At 42.9% G+C, this 18,208-nt stretch overlaps 2 protein-coding genes across 2 annotated transcripts in view; one reads left to right on the plus strand and one right to left on the minus strand.

Moving 5' to 3' along the window:
• The window catches only part of LOC111559185 (Y-box-binding protein 3-like), a 4,006-nt gene extending 1,460 nt beyond the window's left edge, over positions 1 to 2,546 (minus strand). Inside the window, 1 exon segment of the mRNA XM_045050378.1 lies at positions 2,444 to 2,546. Coding sequence (XP_044906313.1) covers positions 2,444 to 2,546 — 103 coding nt within the window.
• Positions 2,547 to 10,255: 7,709 nt separating this feature from the next.
• On the plus strand, positions 10,256 to 12,037 carry LOC123383365 (Y-box-binding protein 3-like). Its single transcript, XM_045050786.1, has one exon. It carries the CDS (start codon positions 10,432 to 10,434, stop codon positions 11,545 to 11,547), a length of 1,116 nt encoding a protein of 371 aa, XP_044906721.1. The 5' UTR covers positions 10,256 to 10,431; the 3' UTR covers positions 11,548 to 12,037.
• The last annotated feature ends 6,171 nt before the right edge of the window (positions 12,038 to 18,208 follow it).

Here is an 18,208-nt window from a genome sequence, read left to right on the forward strand (position 1 = left end):
AAACTTACTTCTATACCCTAGAAACGCCCAATTTTATGCAAAAAATGAACCTCACATGAATCTGACATGTAGAAATGAACTCAAAGTGTATCAAAGTTATAAACGTAAAAACTATGAAACTTTTAGAATAAAACAGAATAAACCATAATAAATTAGGATTAGGCAAGGACTTCTTAGATGTGGTATCAAAATAATGATGTGTAAATGAAATCATTGAGAAATTGGGCAACTTTGAGATTGAAAACTTTTGTTCTACTTAAGACACTATTAAAGCAGGAAAGAATAAGCTTCAGCCTAGAAGAAAATATTTGCAAACCAAATATCTGCAACAGGATTTGTATACAGAACATGTAAGGGAATCTCAAACCTCCTCAGTAAGTAAACAAACAACCTAGTCTGCTGTAAAGCGAGCAACAGACACGGTAATTTCAACCAAGATGATATAAGGATGGCACATAAGCACACGAACCGTGTTCAACATCATTAACTATTAAGAACATGCAAACAAAATTAGCCAACCCACACCTAGTTGAATGACTAAAACCACACACACACACACACACACACACACACACACACACGTATATCATTCTCAAAGTGACAAAATTATACTAATGGAGAATACATCAGTGGTTGCTGGCGGTTGGGCCCAAGGTGGTGGTGATGGAACAGTTGTGTATCCTCGTTGTGGTGATGGTTACACTAATCTATACATTTGTTAAAATTCATAAGCCAAAGGGAAAATAAAACAAATTTTACAGTGTGATAATTTATAAAACTAAAACTTAAAAACCTATGCGCACACACACACACACACACACACACACACACACACCGATATACCAGTACACACCAATTAGAATGGCTATAGTTAGATGTGCTGATTTTATCAAGTGCCGGTAGGGATGTAGAACTTGAAAACACCACTGGCATAAAATGTAAAATGTTACAACTACATTGGAAAACGTTTTTGGCAGTGTTTTAATCAATTTAAGCTGCCGCAACAAAATACCACAGACTGAGTGGCTTATAGGCAACAGGAATGCAGTTGTTACAGTTCTGAAGGCTAGGCTGTCCAACATCAAGGAGCCAGCATGGTCACCTTTTGGCAAGAGCCTTCTACCTGGTTTGTGCCGGGTGCCTTCTCACTGTATTCTCACTTGGTGAAAGGGGTGAGCTCGTTCTCTGGAGCCTCTTTGACAAGGACATTAGTGCCATTTTTGAGGGCTCTACCATCATGACCGAGTTACCACCTAAAAGTGCCCCCCCCAAATACCACCACCTTGGGCATTAGGATTTCAACATGTGAATATCGGGGGGACACAAACATTTAGACAGGCAGTTTCTTAAAATATTACACATACACTTGTCATATGATCTGGTCATTCTAGACCTAAGAAATTGCCCATGTGAAAGGAAAGCATATGTATACGAGTGTCCAGAGCAGCTTTATTTGGAAAAAAAAAAAAAAAAAAACAATGAAACATTCCTAATGTCCATCAACACATGAATTGATGGAAATTAAAAAAAACAAGAAAAGTGGTATTTCCATATAATGGAATGCTCCTAGCAATAAAAAGAAATTAACTATTGATACACACTACAACACCAATGGATTTCAACATGGTGAGTGTAAGAAGCCAGAAAAAAAAATGAGTATATACATTATTATTCAATTTATTTAAAATTCCAGAAAATGCAAACTAATGTATATTCACAAAAAGCAGATCAGTGGCTGCCTGGGGACTGGAAAGAGTGAGGAGAGGCAGGACCCAGGGATTATAAAGGAGAAGGAGCAGGAAATTCATCACATGGAAATGTCACATCGAAATTTGTGTGTGTGTGTGTGTGTGTGTGTGTGTGTGTGTGTGTAAGGAAAAGGCAATAAATAGGATTACATGGAGTGCCTCCAGGTTGCTGGCAAGATCCTAGTCCTTAAGGAGGGCAGTGATCACACATTCTGCCATATTAATGTACAAATGAGAAAATAAATTAGTTTTATATATGCTTCTATATTTGTGAGACATTTAAGAAAATATATGTAAACACCGTAATAAAGGCCACTGTCCAAGTTCCTCTCTGCTTCTCCCTGTGAGTGACCTCATGTGGCCCTGTGTGGTGTGCCATGCCTTCCATCCTCTGAGGGACTAGGAGTAATAAACTCTTCTTTCAAAGGCAGTTCTCTCCCTTTCTGTCATTTTACCATACCTGATTAAAGCTAATCCTGGGTACATGTTAAAACAGAAGGCTGGCAAGTCCAAAACCTGTAGGGTGGGCTGTCAGGCTGGAGACCAAGGGAGAGCTGATGCTGCAGAATCCCTCCTGATCAGGGGGAGGTCTGTTCAGGCCTTCAGCTAATTACATGATACCCATATGTATTAAGGGGGACAATATGATTCACTCAAAGTCCACCTATTTAAATGTTAAATCTCATTCAGAATACCTTCATAGAAACATCCAGAACAAAGTTTGACCACATATGTGGACACAGTGGCCCAACCAAGTTGACACATAAAATTAACCATCACAAGTCCACCTCTGGTCATCTTGGTACCCATATGCATCCCCTTAAACTGTACTTAATCTTCAAATAAAGACAGTAACAAGGTCATACTTCTACCTATCATGATACAATTATCCTGCGTACAAACAAAAACACACTATCCCTTTCACCACAAGAGGATGCAAAGTCATTAAGAGATGTTTACTCTCTCTCTGATATCCTCTAACTTAACTACTATGATGCAAATTTGACAATGCTTAAATTATATATCAGTTCAATGTATCTTATGTCATAAGATAAGAGGATAACGGAAGAAAAAGTTATTAGACAGGTATAAATGCAGGAACATATTTCTAACAAAACAAGGAAGAAATACTCATAACAATTAATGTTTCCCTTTCTGTAACTAGCCACGTGGCCATAGCTGGTATTCACAACTACCTTCTTTTACTACTCATTCCACATTTCCTTTGTCCTCAGCAAGCACCTCAGCTGGCCATGGTTCTTTATCTGGTAGGGTATCCCAGGCCTTCATTCCTGAAGGACCTGGACCATTAGTAGTCCTTCCTGAATTTGGTTGTTGTAGTTTTCCATTGAGCTTAATTACAGGACATGTTATTACTAAGGGAGGCCTTAAGGGGCCTCCTGTATTCTAGACATACTCTTCCATGCCTCTCTTGTGGAGTGACAGTCCAATTTCCACTTGGTGGTCAGGATCAATAACTTCAGTCAGCACACTAATTCCCTTCTTTGCCTGCTGATTGAGGGGCATGGAGAGCCTAAAGTGGCTGGGTGGCAGTCTTATTTTCCAATTCAGTGCAATCATTATTGTGTCTCTTGGTGGAGGTGTTCCTCCCTTTGGAACAAAGACCTCTATCCAGGCCAGTGGAGCATAAGGTCATGGGGACAGGAAGCCAACTTTGTGCTAGTGGATCACTAGGGTGTGACAATGAGTGGTCCAACTCCCATTTACACCCTTTGATTCTTGGACCTGTGAACCCTGGCTATGGCAGAAATAGCACCATACGTTGGATGGTGAATCAGAGCATATACAGCCTCCTGGAGAGCCTTGCCCCAGCCCTGCAAGGTATCGCCACCTAGCTGGTGCTGTAACTGGGTCTTCAAAAGTCCTTTCTTAAGAGGACCTGACCTCCCCTATATTCAAGAGGTTCTGTGTCTATAAACTGGCTCAAGTCTGGGAATTAGTTGAGGGGATGTGACTATTTTTATTTCCAAGTTAGACTTTTGTTCATTTGACCTAGAATTTTTGTGGCTATACAGATCAAAGTAAGTATTTAGTAGGCTTCCTAAATGTTTCTCTTCTAGGAACATCATGATCAACTAGCCAATGCTATAGGCCCCTGGAAGCCAGACTATTCTAATTCCTGCTTTGACTATGCTGTCCATTATGGTAATCATGTCCACCTTACCTTTGGAGGTTGAGTGATGCCACTTGGCCCTTGCCACCCAGGAATACAATTACTCCCATTGCCTTTAGGTTCCTCTACTCAGTAGCAGCGATTCTCACTGTAAGTTCTGGTCTACAGATAAGAGTGATGTCCCAGCAGGCCCCTAAAGGTGAGGTAAAAAGTGTAACCCACGGGAAGGTGTGCTCTTCAAGGGTGGAGTTCTTCAAGGATGCTGGGGCTCCCCTCAAAAATGCATTTCTCACAGTCGTGGTGAAGGGTGTGCCCTGCAGACCCTCCCAGGGTAGGTGAGTAGGTCTTAAATGACAAATCTACTCCAACATTCAAACATCCCTAAGACTTTAAATCCTTTCTTCTACAGTAAACCAAGGGCAGGGCTTGCATTTCTAGCTCACTTACTGCAGACTACACTTTGGATCACGTGTTAACCAACCAAAGTTTCAGAGCCCTTTCTAACTTTCTGTGCTGCAACATTAAATGAAGCATCTCTGCTTAGTGGGCCCATGTCAATAAATTCACCCTAATCCAAGGATATGTTCCTTACACCATTACCCCACATCCTTAATATCCATTCCCACACATGTCTCCCTATTTCTGTCTGTATGAATTAGAAAAAATCTAGTAGCTCTTTTGGAGTGCAGTACACCTTCTCATGGGCTACACGTTTTACCTCACCTTTAGGGGCCTGTTGGGACTTGAGTCTTGTTATAGATGTAGAAGCAGAGAGAGGTGGTCGGTGGGAGGGTCCTCAGGGGCATCATCAGTGTCTTTCAAGGAAACGTCCTCAGGCATTATGTTTTCCATTATACTTTCTTCAGGCAATGCAGGGCTAATCTCTCCTCACTGGGGATGGACAGGCGGCTTCTACTAGTAACAATGACTCATGATGTTAAGGACTCAATGTTCCCAGTTTCATTACTGGTCTTCCCCCATGTTCCCAATCCCATCTTTAGGATCCCATTGCTTCCCAACTGATGCCTACACTTTAATGGTGGATGTGCAGTGAGGTTTGGAATTCAAGTTCCATTGTAATTCAGCCATTGGATGAGACTCTCATCTCAGCCCTGTGGCTCCAGGAGCTAAGGGGTCTCTTTCAGGGTAGATATAGAAACTTTCAGGCCAGACATAGAAGCTTTCAGGTCATTTATGAAGTGTTTGAGTGAGGAATTTGAATCTCTGAGCTCATTCTTTTCTTTTTCCCACTTTGTCCAGTGACATTAGGAACAACCAGCAATTCCCATTGTACTCCTTAGTTTCACAAAAAAATATTTTAATGTATCATGTACATGCCCTCTCATATCCCTGCCTTGTATGAGTATTTGATTAGGAGTATGCAATAGTGATATTTTGTGCATCTCTATTGCCACATCAGGCCATAGACTATGAGTGTGCTCTTTACTATTGGAAATAGAGTTATTAGTGCCTTTAAATATAATCAAATTAGAGAACCAACTCCAGAACCCCACAACCAATTCAGAAAACTCATCCTTAACATTCTGTTCTTTAGAAAAAGAGAAAGAGAGAGAGAGACAGAGATTCTGTTCTTTAGAGCCAGTTCTGGTATCAAAATCTGCATGAGTCAGGGTTCTGCAGAGAAAAAGAACCAATAGGATGCAGTGTGTGTGTGTGTGTGTGTGTGTGTGTGTGTGTGTTAGAGACAGACAGACAGACAGACAGAGATACAGAGAGAAACAGAGACAGAGAGACAGAGAAATTTATTTCAAGGAACTGGCTCGTGATTACGGAGACTGGTAAATCCATAGCCTGCAGGATTGGCTGACAAACTAGAGACCCACATAAGAACCAATGTTGCAGCTCAAGTCTAAAGGCCATCTGCTGCAGAACTGCCTGTTGCTCAGGAGAGGTCAGTCTTTTGCTCTGTTCAGGATTTCACCTGATTGGATGAGGCCCACCCACATTATAGAGGGCAATTTGCTTTGTTCAAAATTCACGGATTTAAAAGTTATTCTCATCCAAAAAAACACTCTCACAAAATCATCCATAATAATGTTTGACCACATATCTGGGCACCATGACCCAGCCAAACTGGGTCACATAAAATTAACCATTATGCTTTATCATTTCTGTCCTTCTTTCACTCTGTCTTCCTTTATTTTTAACACATGGCAAAATGTTCACAGCTGTTGGTTTACACATATTTTTTTTCACATTTTAGGCATTTATATTTCCTTCTTACATGCCAGAAGACTGCATTTCAGAGAAGTGAGGTGATTTTCTCAAGGCCAAACAGTCAATATTTGGCCATCCCAGGAATCAAACCCAGATCTTCTGACTTAAGATTCATGGCTCTTTCTAATGATTTTAGTTCCCAAAACCTCAGCTGAGAGTGCACTGAAAATTGCAACACTGCCCATATTTTAAACCACTTATTGACATCCATAGTATCTCTGGAGTCACCTTGGTTTCTGTGATGTACCATTTGCAGGATGTGGGGCAAGGGTGGGCATTCTCAGTGCCATACTCTAGATTACTTTTTATTATTTCTGGATGTATTATATTACCTTTATGTTGCCTTGGACAGATAGCAGCACTCAAGAGACAGTGGAGTTGATGGTGTGGTTCTGGAAGGAGTAAGATGGATAGGGTTCTCTTTTCCATTTAGCGCATTTACCTTTTGAACAGGAAGTGCCAGTGAGTCAGTCCAGTAATGGCTGGGGCATTATTATTAAGCCTCCGCTCCTTAGGCTGCCACCTTATTTATTCTTCACAGTAGATAATGTTATCACCTTTTACAATGGGCCTGGATGGACTCTGCTGTCTCAGGTTCAGCACCATTTTGTGGCTGAAACAGCAAACAAAGTTTTTTATTTTTATTTTTTTAAAAGATTGTATTTTTAGATGATAAGCCTCTTAAATGTTAATGAATCAGATGGTATACCTTAAGCCTGAATTACCCTCTATTTCATTGACAGCTTTTTAATAATAGGAATTAAATTATATGCTTCACAGGATGGGTGGAGAGAGGTGCAGAATAAATAGACAGAACCTTGGGAATTCAAGCTGGTGCAGCCACTCTGGAGAACAGTGTGGAGGTTCCTCAAAAAACTAAAAATAGAACTACCCTATGACCCAGCAATTGCACTACTAAGCATTTATCCACAGGATACAGGTGTGCTGTTTCGAAGGGACACATGCACCCCCATGTTTCTAGCAGCACTATCAACAATAGCCAAAGTATGGAAAGAGCCTAAATGTCCACCAATGGATGAATGGATAAAGATGGTGTGATATATGGATAGATAGATAGATAGATAGATAGATAGATATAGATAGATATGTATATATAGATATATAGATATGTATATGTGTGTATATATATATATATATATGTATACACATACACACACACACACACACACACACATATATATATTGGAGTATTACTCGGCAATCAAAAACAATGAAATCTTGTCATTTGCAACTACGTGGATGGAACTGGAGGGTATTATGCTAAGTGAAATTAGTCAGTCAGAGAAAGACAAAAATCACATGACTTCACTCATATGAGGACTTTAAGAGACAAAACGGGTGAACATAAAGGAAGGGAAACAAGAATAATATAAAAACAGGGAGGGGACAAAACAGAAGAGACTCATAAATATGGAGAACAAACTGAGGGTTTCTGGAGGGGTTGTGGGAGGGGGGATGGGCTAAATGGGCAAGGGGCATCAAGGAATCTACTCCTGAAATCATTGTTTCACTATATGCTAACTAATTTGGATGTAAATTTTAAAAAATAAAAAATAAAATTAAAAACAAATAGAACCTGATGATTTCAATGAAAATAATACAATGGTCTCAACAAATTAAACCTTAAAGTTGAATTAATTAATTCATACCATATTAATTTGTTTTTTTACAAAACCTTTATTCTTGCATAAAATACCTACAAACCAGGAAAGTTTAATAGAGTTCCATGATGGCTCCAAGGCACTATCCTGTATATCACGATAACAACAACAGGAGATTCAAGAGGGCATACTCAGTTCGAGCCAGTGAATCTCATTGGCATCTTTGTGCCTGGCGCTGTGCTAGTGACTGTAAGGAATTCAAGGATGTAACCACTTTGAGGCAGGGGGGAGGGGGAAGGTATAAATTTCATCCACAAGCACACATTTCGGGTGGCCCTTTAGGCAGCCAGTGTTGTTCCAGGCACCATGGTACTCAGAGAAGAAATTTAAAGTGTTCACTCTTTAGTGAGATTTAGTGAGCTTAGAATCTAGTTGGGACTAATAGTGAGACATAAAGCCTTATGCATCAGGGAAGAAGTAGAGTAGCCATTAATTGTTGGGCTGTAAGTGCAACTAGGTTTCCAAGAACGATATTGAGGTGGACTGGTGCATTTGGAAAGGGGGTGGGAGAGGATTGCAAAATGGAGGCTCAGAGGGCAGATAGGATTTATACAGACAGAGGAGAGGAGAGAAGGTATTCCTAGGAGAATGAGGAGAAAAGTGAACATGGGCACAGAGATGGGAATGAGCATGGCAAATGTGGGAAAGAGCAAGAAGAGCTCTCAGGACATGAAAGGAAGAAATGTTGGCAATATCATAGAACTGGCTTCATGGAGCCATGGAGTGCACAGTGGACTAAGAACCAGAGGGCCTGAATTCCCAAAGGTATTATCCTGGTTCTGTACTTACTACATGGGTGGCCTTGGTTAGGTCAGGTAAATGTTTTGTGCCCTGGTGCCCTGATTTACTCATGGTCACGTGAGGATACTGACAGTAGCCTGCTGCTCTCTCATGCTTGTTGCAAAAACCACAAGAGATGATGCCTGAAGAAGTGTTTTTTAAATAGAAAAATTAAAATGAGGTCCCCTTCTTCCACTTTATATTACACCAGCATGGTGAAGAAACGGCTCCTGAGTCTGCAGTAGGGTTTGTTTTCTAGTCAGCTTCAGGCAGAAGGTTACTGCATGTGGGGACAGGGGGTGCTTCTTAGTTGACATGAAGGCAATTTTTGCCCCTGTAGAGGCCCAGGCCTGGAAGCCTCAACCCAGGGGAGACAGATCATCCATGCAAGAGGTGTTTCTTGGGTTCTCTGCTGGGTTGTATGACCTCTCTGAAAGAGGTCCCTGTTCTCTGACATCAGTTGAAGGAAGTCACAAAACTGTACACAAAGGCCAATGAGGTGTGGTGGAAAAAGACCTGGACCTGGAATGAAATCTGTTTGCCCCATACTAAACATGTGAACTTAAGCAAGCAGCTTGCTATCTCTGGGCCCTGGTTCCCTCATCCGTCAAATTGAAGTAAAAACAACACTGCTCCACTTCCTTATAGAGTGGGTTATTGCAGGGGTCAAATGCACAACACATGAGAGGTTTCTGTAAACTCTAAAGTGGTAGGCCAACTTGGCTTATTTTTATTTTTCTTATTAATGAATGTAAACAGTTTTCTGACCAGTTGCTATCTACTATTTTGGCCTGCTCTATCATCACATCTGAAAGGTTATACTTCAAGACAGCTAGTTGTACCTTACCACAGTATTAGCACTGCAGTTAGGCTGAATTCTTAGGGTTCCTGTATAATTAAACCAGAACTCCAACTTAGGATACAGATCACAGAGTCATAAACCATTTGAGGGTGGGAGAAAGTTTGGATCTGCAGTTAAAACACAAGGGCAAATTCACTCAGCTCTATTTTACTCCACATGACCATTTGCTTTATGTGGGCAAGAACACAGAGCTCAACAGCGTTTTCAGAATATTCTAGTTAACAAAAGTGTTCCCACTCACCTTCACTACTCTACAACCCTAACACTAGTCTGGATAAACCTGCACTAGTTTAGTGTCCTCTCAGTACTAGCATTCTAGCGCTGGCAGGCTTCCCCTATCTCTCCGCAGGAAAACAAAGAAAAGAAAAGAAAACAAACAACCCACAGTGGGCTTCTTTGATTGGGTCTTAATTTCATGTGGTTGCCATTTTGTCTCACCTTTACACAAAATGCCTCACCCACATATAGAGCACACAAGGAGTTGGAAGAGGACCAGGGTTTTGTGGGAGTATTTGGAGAGTGCCCTTAAGAAGGCTGGGAATATCTCCAACCAAGGGAGAGAGATGGAAAGTGGGTCATCTCTTCACATCCACTCAAGCAAGCAAGAGGGTCTTCAAGAAGACCACTGCCTAGAGCTTCAAATGAGCCCCCTCTCCATGAGGGACCAAGAGGCACCTGGAGCACAAGGCAGAGCACATCTGCCCCGCCCCCCAGCCCAAGCGCCTTCTCCTAAGTGGGTGACCCCCATTGAGACGTCACCGCCCGCGGCAGCCACTGTTTGGTCCGTGTCCTGTTGCCCCAGGAGACGACGTAGGCCTTTCCAAGAGTCTCAGAGCGAAGCCAGAGAGTCCTTGGCCCCGACCGACGACCCTTCCAAAGTGAGGCTCCTGCCTCCAGACCTAGCCCCTCCCCACCCCACCCCACCCCCAATCGCCCAGGACCAGATTTCCCTCAAGTTCTCAGAGAAAGGAGAGCAAGGACGGCCTCATGAGTGAGGTGGGAGAGGTCACCCGCACAGAGGTGACCGTCTCAGTACCCCCTCAAGCCGCGCAGAAACTCCTGGTTTCCTTGGGAGGTGGAGATCTTCCCCGGGCTCCAGTGGCTGGCAACCTCGGCGGAGACGCGATCCCCAAGACCACCGCGGCAGGAGGCGCCAAGGGAAAGGTGCCCAAAAAGGTCATCGCCAAGAGGGTGCGAGGCTCCGTCAAGTGGTTTAACGTGAAGAACGGGTACGGTTTCATCAGCAGGCATGATACCCAAGAAGATGTGTTCGTTCACCAGACGGCCATCACCCGGAACAACCCTCACAAGTACCAACGCAGCGTGGGCGACGGCGAGATGGTCGAGTTTGATGTGGTGCAGGGCGAGCGGGGCACCGAGGCCGCTAACGTGACCGGGCCAGCGGGTGCCCCAGTGCAGGGCAGTCGCTACGCTGCCAACCGCCCCCGCTTCTGCAGGGGCTTCTACATCTGCCGCCGTGGGCCACCCCTGCACGGTCCCAGGGGCGCTGAGGAAGACGTCGACGAAGGTGAGGCCAGTGGCGAAGGCTTCACCAAGGCCCAGGGCCAGAGGCGCCGCCTGCCCGGCGGACCCCAAGACCAAAAGCTGCAGCGCTTTCCGCCCTTCCGCAGGGCCTGGGCCCTGTCTCGCGGCCCTTCGATCCTCGCTCCCACCAGCGGCCCGCGGCCTGCCCACCTGCCCGCGTCTGCCCCAGCCTCAAGGCCCGAGTGCGCCCCTCGGCGGGGGCCCGGCCCCAGCTACCTGCTGAGTCGCCCTAGGGCTCGAGGCATCACTCCTGGTCCAAGACCCTCAGCAGGCATTTCTGAGGAGCTGGAGGCGGAAGACAAGGAAAGCGGGCGTGACGACGGAGGGCCGAAGCAGAAGCCCCCACCACGCTACGGATCCCGCCGCCCCAACAACCCACGCCACCGCCCGCAGCAGGTGCCCGGTGCCCAGGGCCAGGTCAACGTGGGAGGAGAAGGCAAGACCGGGAAGGGCCCTGCGGAAACACCCGTTTCGGTTGCTGTGGCCAAGAAGAACAGCGCCGCTGAGGAGGAGGACACATTGGTCACTGATGTCCCCTCTGCCACCCAGGCCAAGTAACAACAGCCTGGCTCCCTCCCCGGGGACTCCCTGGCCTGGGCTGCAGGGGATTCCCCCTTGAGGAGATGATGTCCTTTAAAGCAACACAGCCCAAACATCCACCTTGACTGTTAGATTTGTGCCCTTTTGAGAAAAATACACGCCTCTTCCCCAAGGTTTGAGGATAAACTACAAGATCTATATATTTCTGAATTCCCTTTTATCATCTGTGTTGGTAATTTCTGTACACACACACACACACACACACACACACACACACGCCCCATGTCATACTCATGCACACACCTCTGAATTTATTCTTTTAAAAGATCTGACCAGAACCACAGCTATTATTCTGTGTCACCAGGGGAATTAGTTGATGGACTAACAAAAATTACTTTTATTTTTAATACAAAAACAAAGATGATCTGATATTGAATATTATCTTACATCGCTGTGTGATATTGCCTGAATGGTCATTTTTTCAATAAATCATTTCATGTTGCTTTTATCTATTATTGCTGTTGTCTGATTTAAAACAAAACACTCGTCAGCACAGAATTGTATTGAACCACTCCTTTCAGTGCTTTTTCGGAACCAGTTTTAGCAAACATCATACCTGTTGTTCGTTCTTTTTACAAGTCATGAATTTAAGGCTAATTGTGGACTTGTGGGAGGCGAGGGTTGAACATCTCAAGGATGTTCTAAAAGATTAGAATACACAGACAGGGAAGAAGTGTCCCCATCACATCCTCTTCCTCTGCCATTTGAGCAATAAATCTGGAGGGTGGGCCCAACTACCCACATTTACTGCTTAGGTGTTTATTCTATGACGCAAAACTCAAAGAGCTGGACAAAACACCAAAAAAAAAAAAAAAAAAAAAAAAGAGGCTCTCTGGAAGCACAATTTGCCTCTATTTTTCAATGGATTCGATCTAATACCATTTTCACGAGGGGTTAGGGGTGTGTGGTGGAAATGGAAAGATACTGGTCAAAGGGTAAAATCTTTCAGTTATAAGATGACTAAGTTCTGGGGACCTAATGCACAACATGATGACTATAGTTAACAGTACTGTGTTGTATACCTGAAAGTTGCTGAGAGTAGAGCTTTAATGTTCTCACCATGACAGCAACAAAAGGATAATTATGTGAAGTGAATAACGTGTTAATTAACCTTATTGTTGTAAATGTTTCACGATATATGCATGCATCAAATTATCCCATTGTACAACTTAATGTATACAATATTATATGTCAACTACATGTCAATAAAGCTAGGAAAAAAACTGAAGAAAATTAAAAAAGAAAACAAGGATGGAAGCAGGTTTAATTTCTGTCATGCATACTTCTGGAACTGAAGAGAAACATGTAGTCCATGTTTTCCATGTGTGCTTCCTGATTTGAGTCCATCCAGGGGGGCTGTGCAAGATTCCTGGGAGGCTGGGCAGGTAAAGCTCAGCCTGCATCAGCCACTTTCCCATCAGATAGAGAGGCTCCAACCGGGACTGTCATCCCTATCCTGGTTTTCCTTTGAATATACAGTGGGATTGGTGGGTGGGTAGGAGGCAGGGTTGGGGGAGGGGCGTGGGCAATTAATAAATTTGAAACTAATATGATAGAGAAAAGATAGGATAAAATAGGCAGAGAGGGAAAGGTTAGGACCTGAGGTCCCTGGGTGGGGAAAAACACATATTTTGACACAACACTAGGAGCATTTGACTACAGCAAACCCCTAGGGCATAAGGCTCCTCTTAAGAATGTAACAGACACCACCTACTCCCCCTCAGGTTCCCCTTAGGAATTTGACAATCAAAATACCTAACTGAAATAAGTAAACCATAACACTTATGTCATACGAGGGACAGTATGACCATAGTCTAACTCCTCACACAGTGGAATCCAGACAATCAGGAATGGACAACCCAGCACCAAGAGTTATCAAGCCAATAAGGGTAGGACATAAGAAGGAACAAGGGGGAGGGGATGGAGGACGGGTGGGCAACAGAACCTTATGAAACAAAGGCCCTTGCCTATAGTCAGGGCATTCACTTTCAAATCCCCCCTCTCTGCAAAGAAAGCTTTCATACTCCTCTTACTTTCTAATCTTATACTCTAATAAACGTTTGCCTGCTGCTCATTTTCTTTGGTGTTCACCTCTTCATTCTTCGAAGCGGAGAGATGACAAACCACGGGTATTGAGGTAAAGAATCCTACAACATTTCTTGGGGGCTCACCTGGGATACCCAACGTCTTCTAACCTTAAGTAAAGAGCAGCCACGGCTCCCTCTTTTTTTTTTTTTTTCTTTCTATCCTAAATAAAACTCTCAAACCAAACAATGGTCACTGGTCAGCCAGTTAAGAGCAAATAGTGTGGCTGCCATTCCCAAGTCTCGGGTGACAGGCTCCTTTGGTCTCCTCCCAGCTGATCTCTCAAAGTAGTTGGGAGCATCGGTGTGGTGGAGCCCCAGTTTCCTTCCGAGATGAACCCCCAGATGCACGGGACTCAGGGGAGGCTGAATAGCAACGGATGGGTCCTGACCAAGGCTACTCTTTGGTGGACGCCTAAAGGCTATCTGCAAAACCTGATCCCTGACTTCCCGTTTGGGTATCTGGTAGAATTCTCCTCTTTCTGTCTTGGTCAGCCTCTCCCTTTGGGAAATGAGTGGAAAAGCCCAGGACTGATCCCTCGTATATCCTCCTAGGAGTGATCTGGGTGACTTCCATAGGGGTCCTACTCACAGGTTTCCCAACTGCAGTAGAAGGTGGCTCTCTACTTGCTTCCATATCTGACACTCTGGCGTGGCTCACCTCCCAGGTCCTCCCCACCCCCCCTTTTTTTTAACCTTTCAATTTCAAACGTCTTTTGTGGAGTGGAAAGCAGGACTTACTTCAACAACTTCTGGGTTCACCACCCTCCTCCTGCCCCTGATGCCCAGGTGGGGGGCGGGCGGGAGTGGGGATTGGAGAGAAGACACATGGCAAGCTCCCACAAGATGCAGATGATAATTAGAACTAACTGTCTTCGGTTGGTGTCCCTTGGGACAGGGACTTTAAGGAATATTCCCAAGCAGCTGCCAAAACTCCTTTTCTTTTGGGGAACTTCCCTATCTTCTCTGGCCAGATGTGACTTCCCACTTCCACTTGTTGGTGGAAAAAAAAAAAAAATCTGCATCTGCTTGTCTGTCAGAGATGACAGAATTTAGGATTTTAGGACCCAGAGACCTTTTTCTCTGCCCTCTGGTCTTTTATTGGCCTCCAGGCTTCTAGGCCACACCTCACCTCTTATGCCTTCCCCTCCCTCCTCCTGTTTTTCTGCACCACCTTGGGTGTGGACTGCATACCTGGCTCCTATACCTTCTGGGTGCCTCCAGTACCATGAGCTCCTCTTCCTCTCCTTTCTGTAAAGGAGCAAAGAGTACCCCCTTAGACTTACACTGCTTACTTCAGATTTCCTCACTGGTGCCCCAGATAAAAATGGACAATGGTGAACAAATTGATTGACTTTTAAATGGACACAGATGGAACATATTCAGTATTTAAACTAATTTAAGTGTGTTGGTTTAATTAAGATAGACATATCTTTAGAGTTATCAGCATTAAATATAAAACTTTTTTCTACCTAGGTTCACTGAAGGTCAAATAAGCTTGTGTTATCTCTGTGGCAATTTGTCAGCAAAAAGGTGACTTAAAATGATGGTTACTTTTGTCTGTCTCAAAGTTTTCATGGGTAATTGTTAGGATAGCTTTCAGGGTCTTTGATAGCCTGAAACTTTAAAGTTTTTCTTGGATGATAAACTGGATTAAATTCATTGGACACTCAGGCCTTTTCCAAATCAGATGGAATGCTGAAGCATTACTTACTAAACATAGGTGTGTGCTTTTGACTTATTGCAGAGAAACTAAGGATAGTTGGGTCTGTTGGAAAACAGGCTTTGTGCTTAATTAATTCATAAGTTTGCCATTTAAGGAATTCTGATGTGACAGACAAATCACAATTGGTTAGTACTTACTTTTCACTGGAGACTAAGGTTTCTAAGAGTTAAAATTCTGCTAAATGTAGTTAAAACTGATGTAAATAAGAAAAGTGACTCTGTGTATAGAAAAGTAGATGTTGTAAGAAGGATGTAAGAAAAGAAGTGGAATTACTTTTTTGTTGAAGATATATATATATATATATATATATATATATATATATATATATATTTGTCCTAAATGAGACTGTTTTTTTGTTTTTGTTTTTGTTTTTGTTTTGTTTTGTTTTTTTGTTTTGTTTTGTTTTGTTTTTTTGAGAGAAATGGCTTGGGACAAAATCTGAATGCAAAGAAAAGTTATAGAAAGTTTGTTAAGGGAAGTCTTTGAAAAGCAATTTTATGTGTGGTCAGGATGGACTAAGGTTAAAATGAATGTATTTTAAAAGTACACTGGTATAAGATTAAAATTCTGCTTTTACTCTCTCTTAAAAAGACAAAGTTATCTTGGATTGGTGGTCTGCTTTGGATTGAAAAAAAAAGGGGGCAGGAAACAAAGATTTTTTTCCCCTCTTTTGTCTGCCTCAAAATATGGAAAGAACTATAATTTTAACCAAAAGGACAGGACAGCACGCCATTTTGTCTTTTAACAGAGAGAAAAGTAGAATGTTAATCCTATATCAGTGTGCTTTTAAAATCCATTCATTTCAACCTTAGTTTTGACCAGATATAAAATTCCCATAATACCTAGTGCCCTCTTATAATTAAATAATAATTCAAGATGATGAGGAAATTATGGGTAATGTGTCTGAACCAGAAACACCAACAGCAGTCCATTATCTTCCTATAAATTGCAGTTCAAGAAAATGACACTTTGTAGAAGCTCTTAAAAATTAATGGATTCTCAATATGTGAGGTGGTACACAATCACAGGTGCCAAATCAAATTATAATTTCTCTTTGGCATTTGGAGCCATCTGCTCTTATGCTATTATTCTGGTTTGAAAACTTTATTATTTTGTTTTTGTTTTTGTTTTGTTTGTATCAGTCTGAGTATTGTGAATAGTGGGATTGAGGAAGGCAGTATTCAGCTAGGTAATCTTCAACCGACCCACCTCTCCACCAACCAGGCCAACTCCTCCTAATGGACCCTGTCACGAACATATGTGTTCTGGGAAATTCATCTTCCTTATACTGACTTTTAATGACCTCTATTTCCCAAAGTGAAAACTCCATGGCTGGAGTCTGGAGTAACAACTTCTAGCTGCATGTTGACATAAATTTATCAAAACTGAGCTCTGTTTGCAGTGATTGCTAGATATATTCTTTGGATTCCTTTAGCCTAGAACCAACCCCTCTAGCACCTAAGCTACCTGTGTTTCCTCTGACATCCTGTGCTAATTCCAATGGAGTACTCACTCCATTGGGTAGTCATTGGCAGTTTTGTCTCTCCCTTCACTAGACTGTGGGCTCCATGATAGAAGGAGCTATCCTCTTCACCATGATGTAATTCCAGGTGCCTGGCAGAGCATCTGGCATTGTAGTCATCCAAAAAATCCCTAGCATGCCTGGTCATATTTTTTAAATCAATTTAGGTTTTCCTTCCTCTTCCATATTTATTTGGATCTTGTGATACTGTTGATTAGAATAATTAAGCACCTGAACTAGTTTATGGTCCTCAATCCTCAGTTCTTCCTCTGGCCATCCAGTTTCCATAGGAACTCTATGAGGTGTATTTAATTTTACCTCAAGGAAGGACCGATCTTCGATATTTAGATTACAATAAGTTTAGGCAATTGCTTATCTGTCCAGGAGCTAGTAGCACTATAGCCCCTAATTCAGTCATAATGTCTCTTCCTAGCAAGGGAGTGGGGCTTTCTGGCATTATCAAAAAATAATGTGAAAAAAATCAAGTCTCCCCGTATGCATCACGGTGGCTGAGAGAAAAATTTAGTTTTAAGTTTTGCAGAGACACCTTTAATCATTATGCTACATTTGGATAGTTGGCCAGGAGTGGAAAGGAAGACAGAATAGGTGGCTCCAGTGTCAAGAAGGTAATCAACTTGTTTTCCTTCTCTATTTTCAGAGTTACCCAATGCTCTGGGTTTCCAATAGACAGTTGGTTCAGGGGAGCCATGGTGAAGAACCCCAGGCCCCATCAGTCCCATTCAGGGACATTGGCTCTCTGAGCCCTCACAGATAGTAGTCCCAGAGGACATTCATATTTCCAGTGATGGTCTCCACACAAGGGGCACTTACAGGGTTTCGACTTTGGTTGTCCCCTCTGAGGACATTCTTGTTTCCAGTGTCCTAAATGGCCACATAAATGGCACTTGGTGCCAGGACCTCAGGAACTGTTGTCTGACATAGTGCATAAGGCCACAACTATGGCCTCAGATTTTATTTTCAAGCTTCCCTTCCTGTTCCTTATTCTCCTCTTGATCTCAGTTGTAATATACCTAATTGGCAGCTCCTAAGAGCTCTTCCAGGGTCCCTTCTGTACCAACTGCCAATTTTTTCAGGTTTCTCTGAATATCCGGGGCTGATTGAATGACAAATTTGTCCTTTAGAATCATCTCAGCCTCAGTGGGTACCAGGGGAGATAGCCTTGTATTTAATGAGAGCTTCCCTTAACCTTTCCAGGAAGGCCACCAGGCTCTCATCCTATATCTGTAAATTAGTGGCTAATTTAGCATAATTTAAAAGTTTAACTTT

Source organism: Felis catus, chromosome X, assembly GCF_018350175.1.
Source record: "Felis catus isolate Fca126 chromosome X, F.catus_Fca126_mat1.0, whole genome shotgun sequence".
Classification (NCBI taxonomy): domain Eukaryota; kingdom Metazoa; phylum Chordata; class Mammalia; order Carnivora; family Felidae; genus Felis; species Felis catus.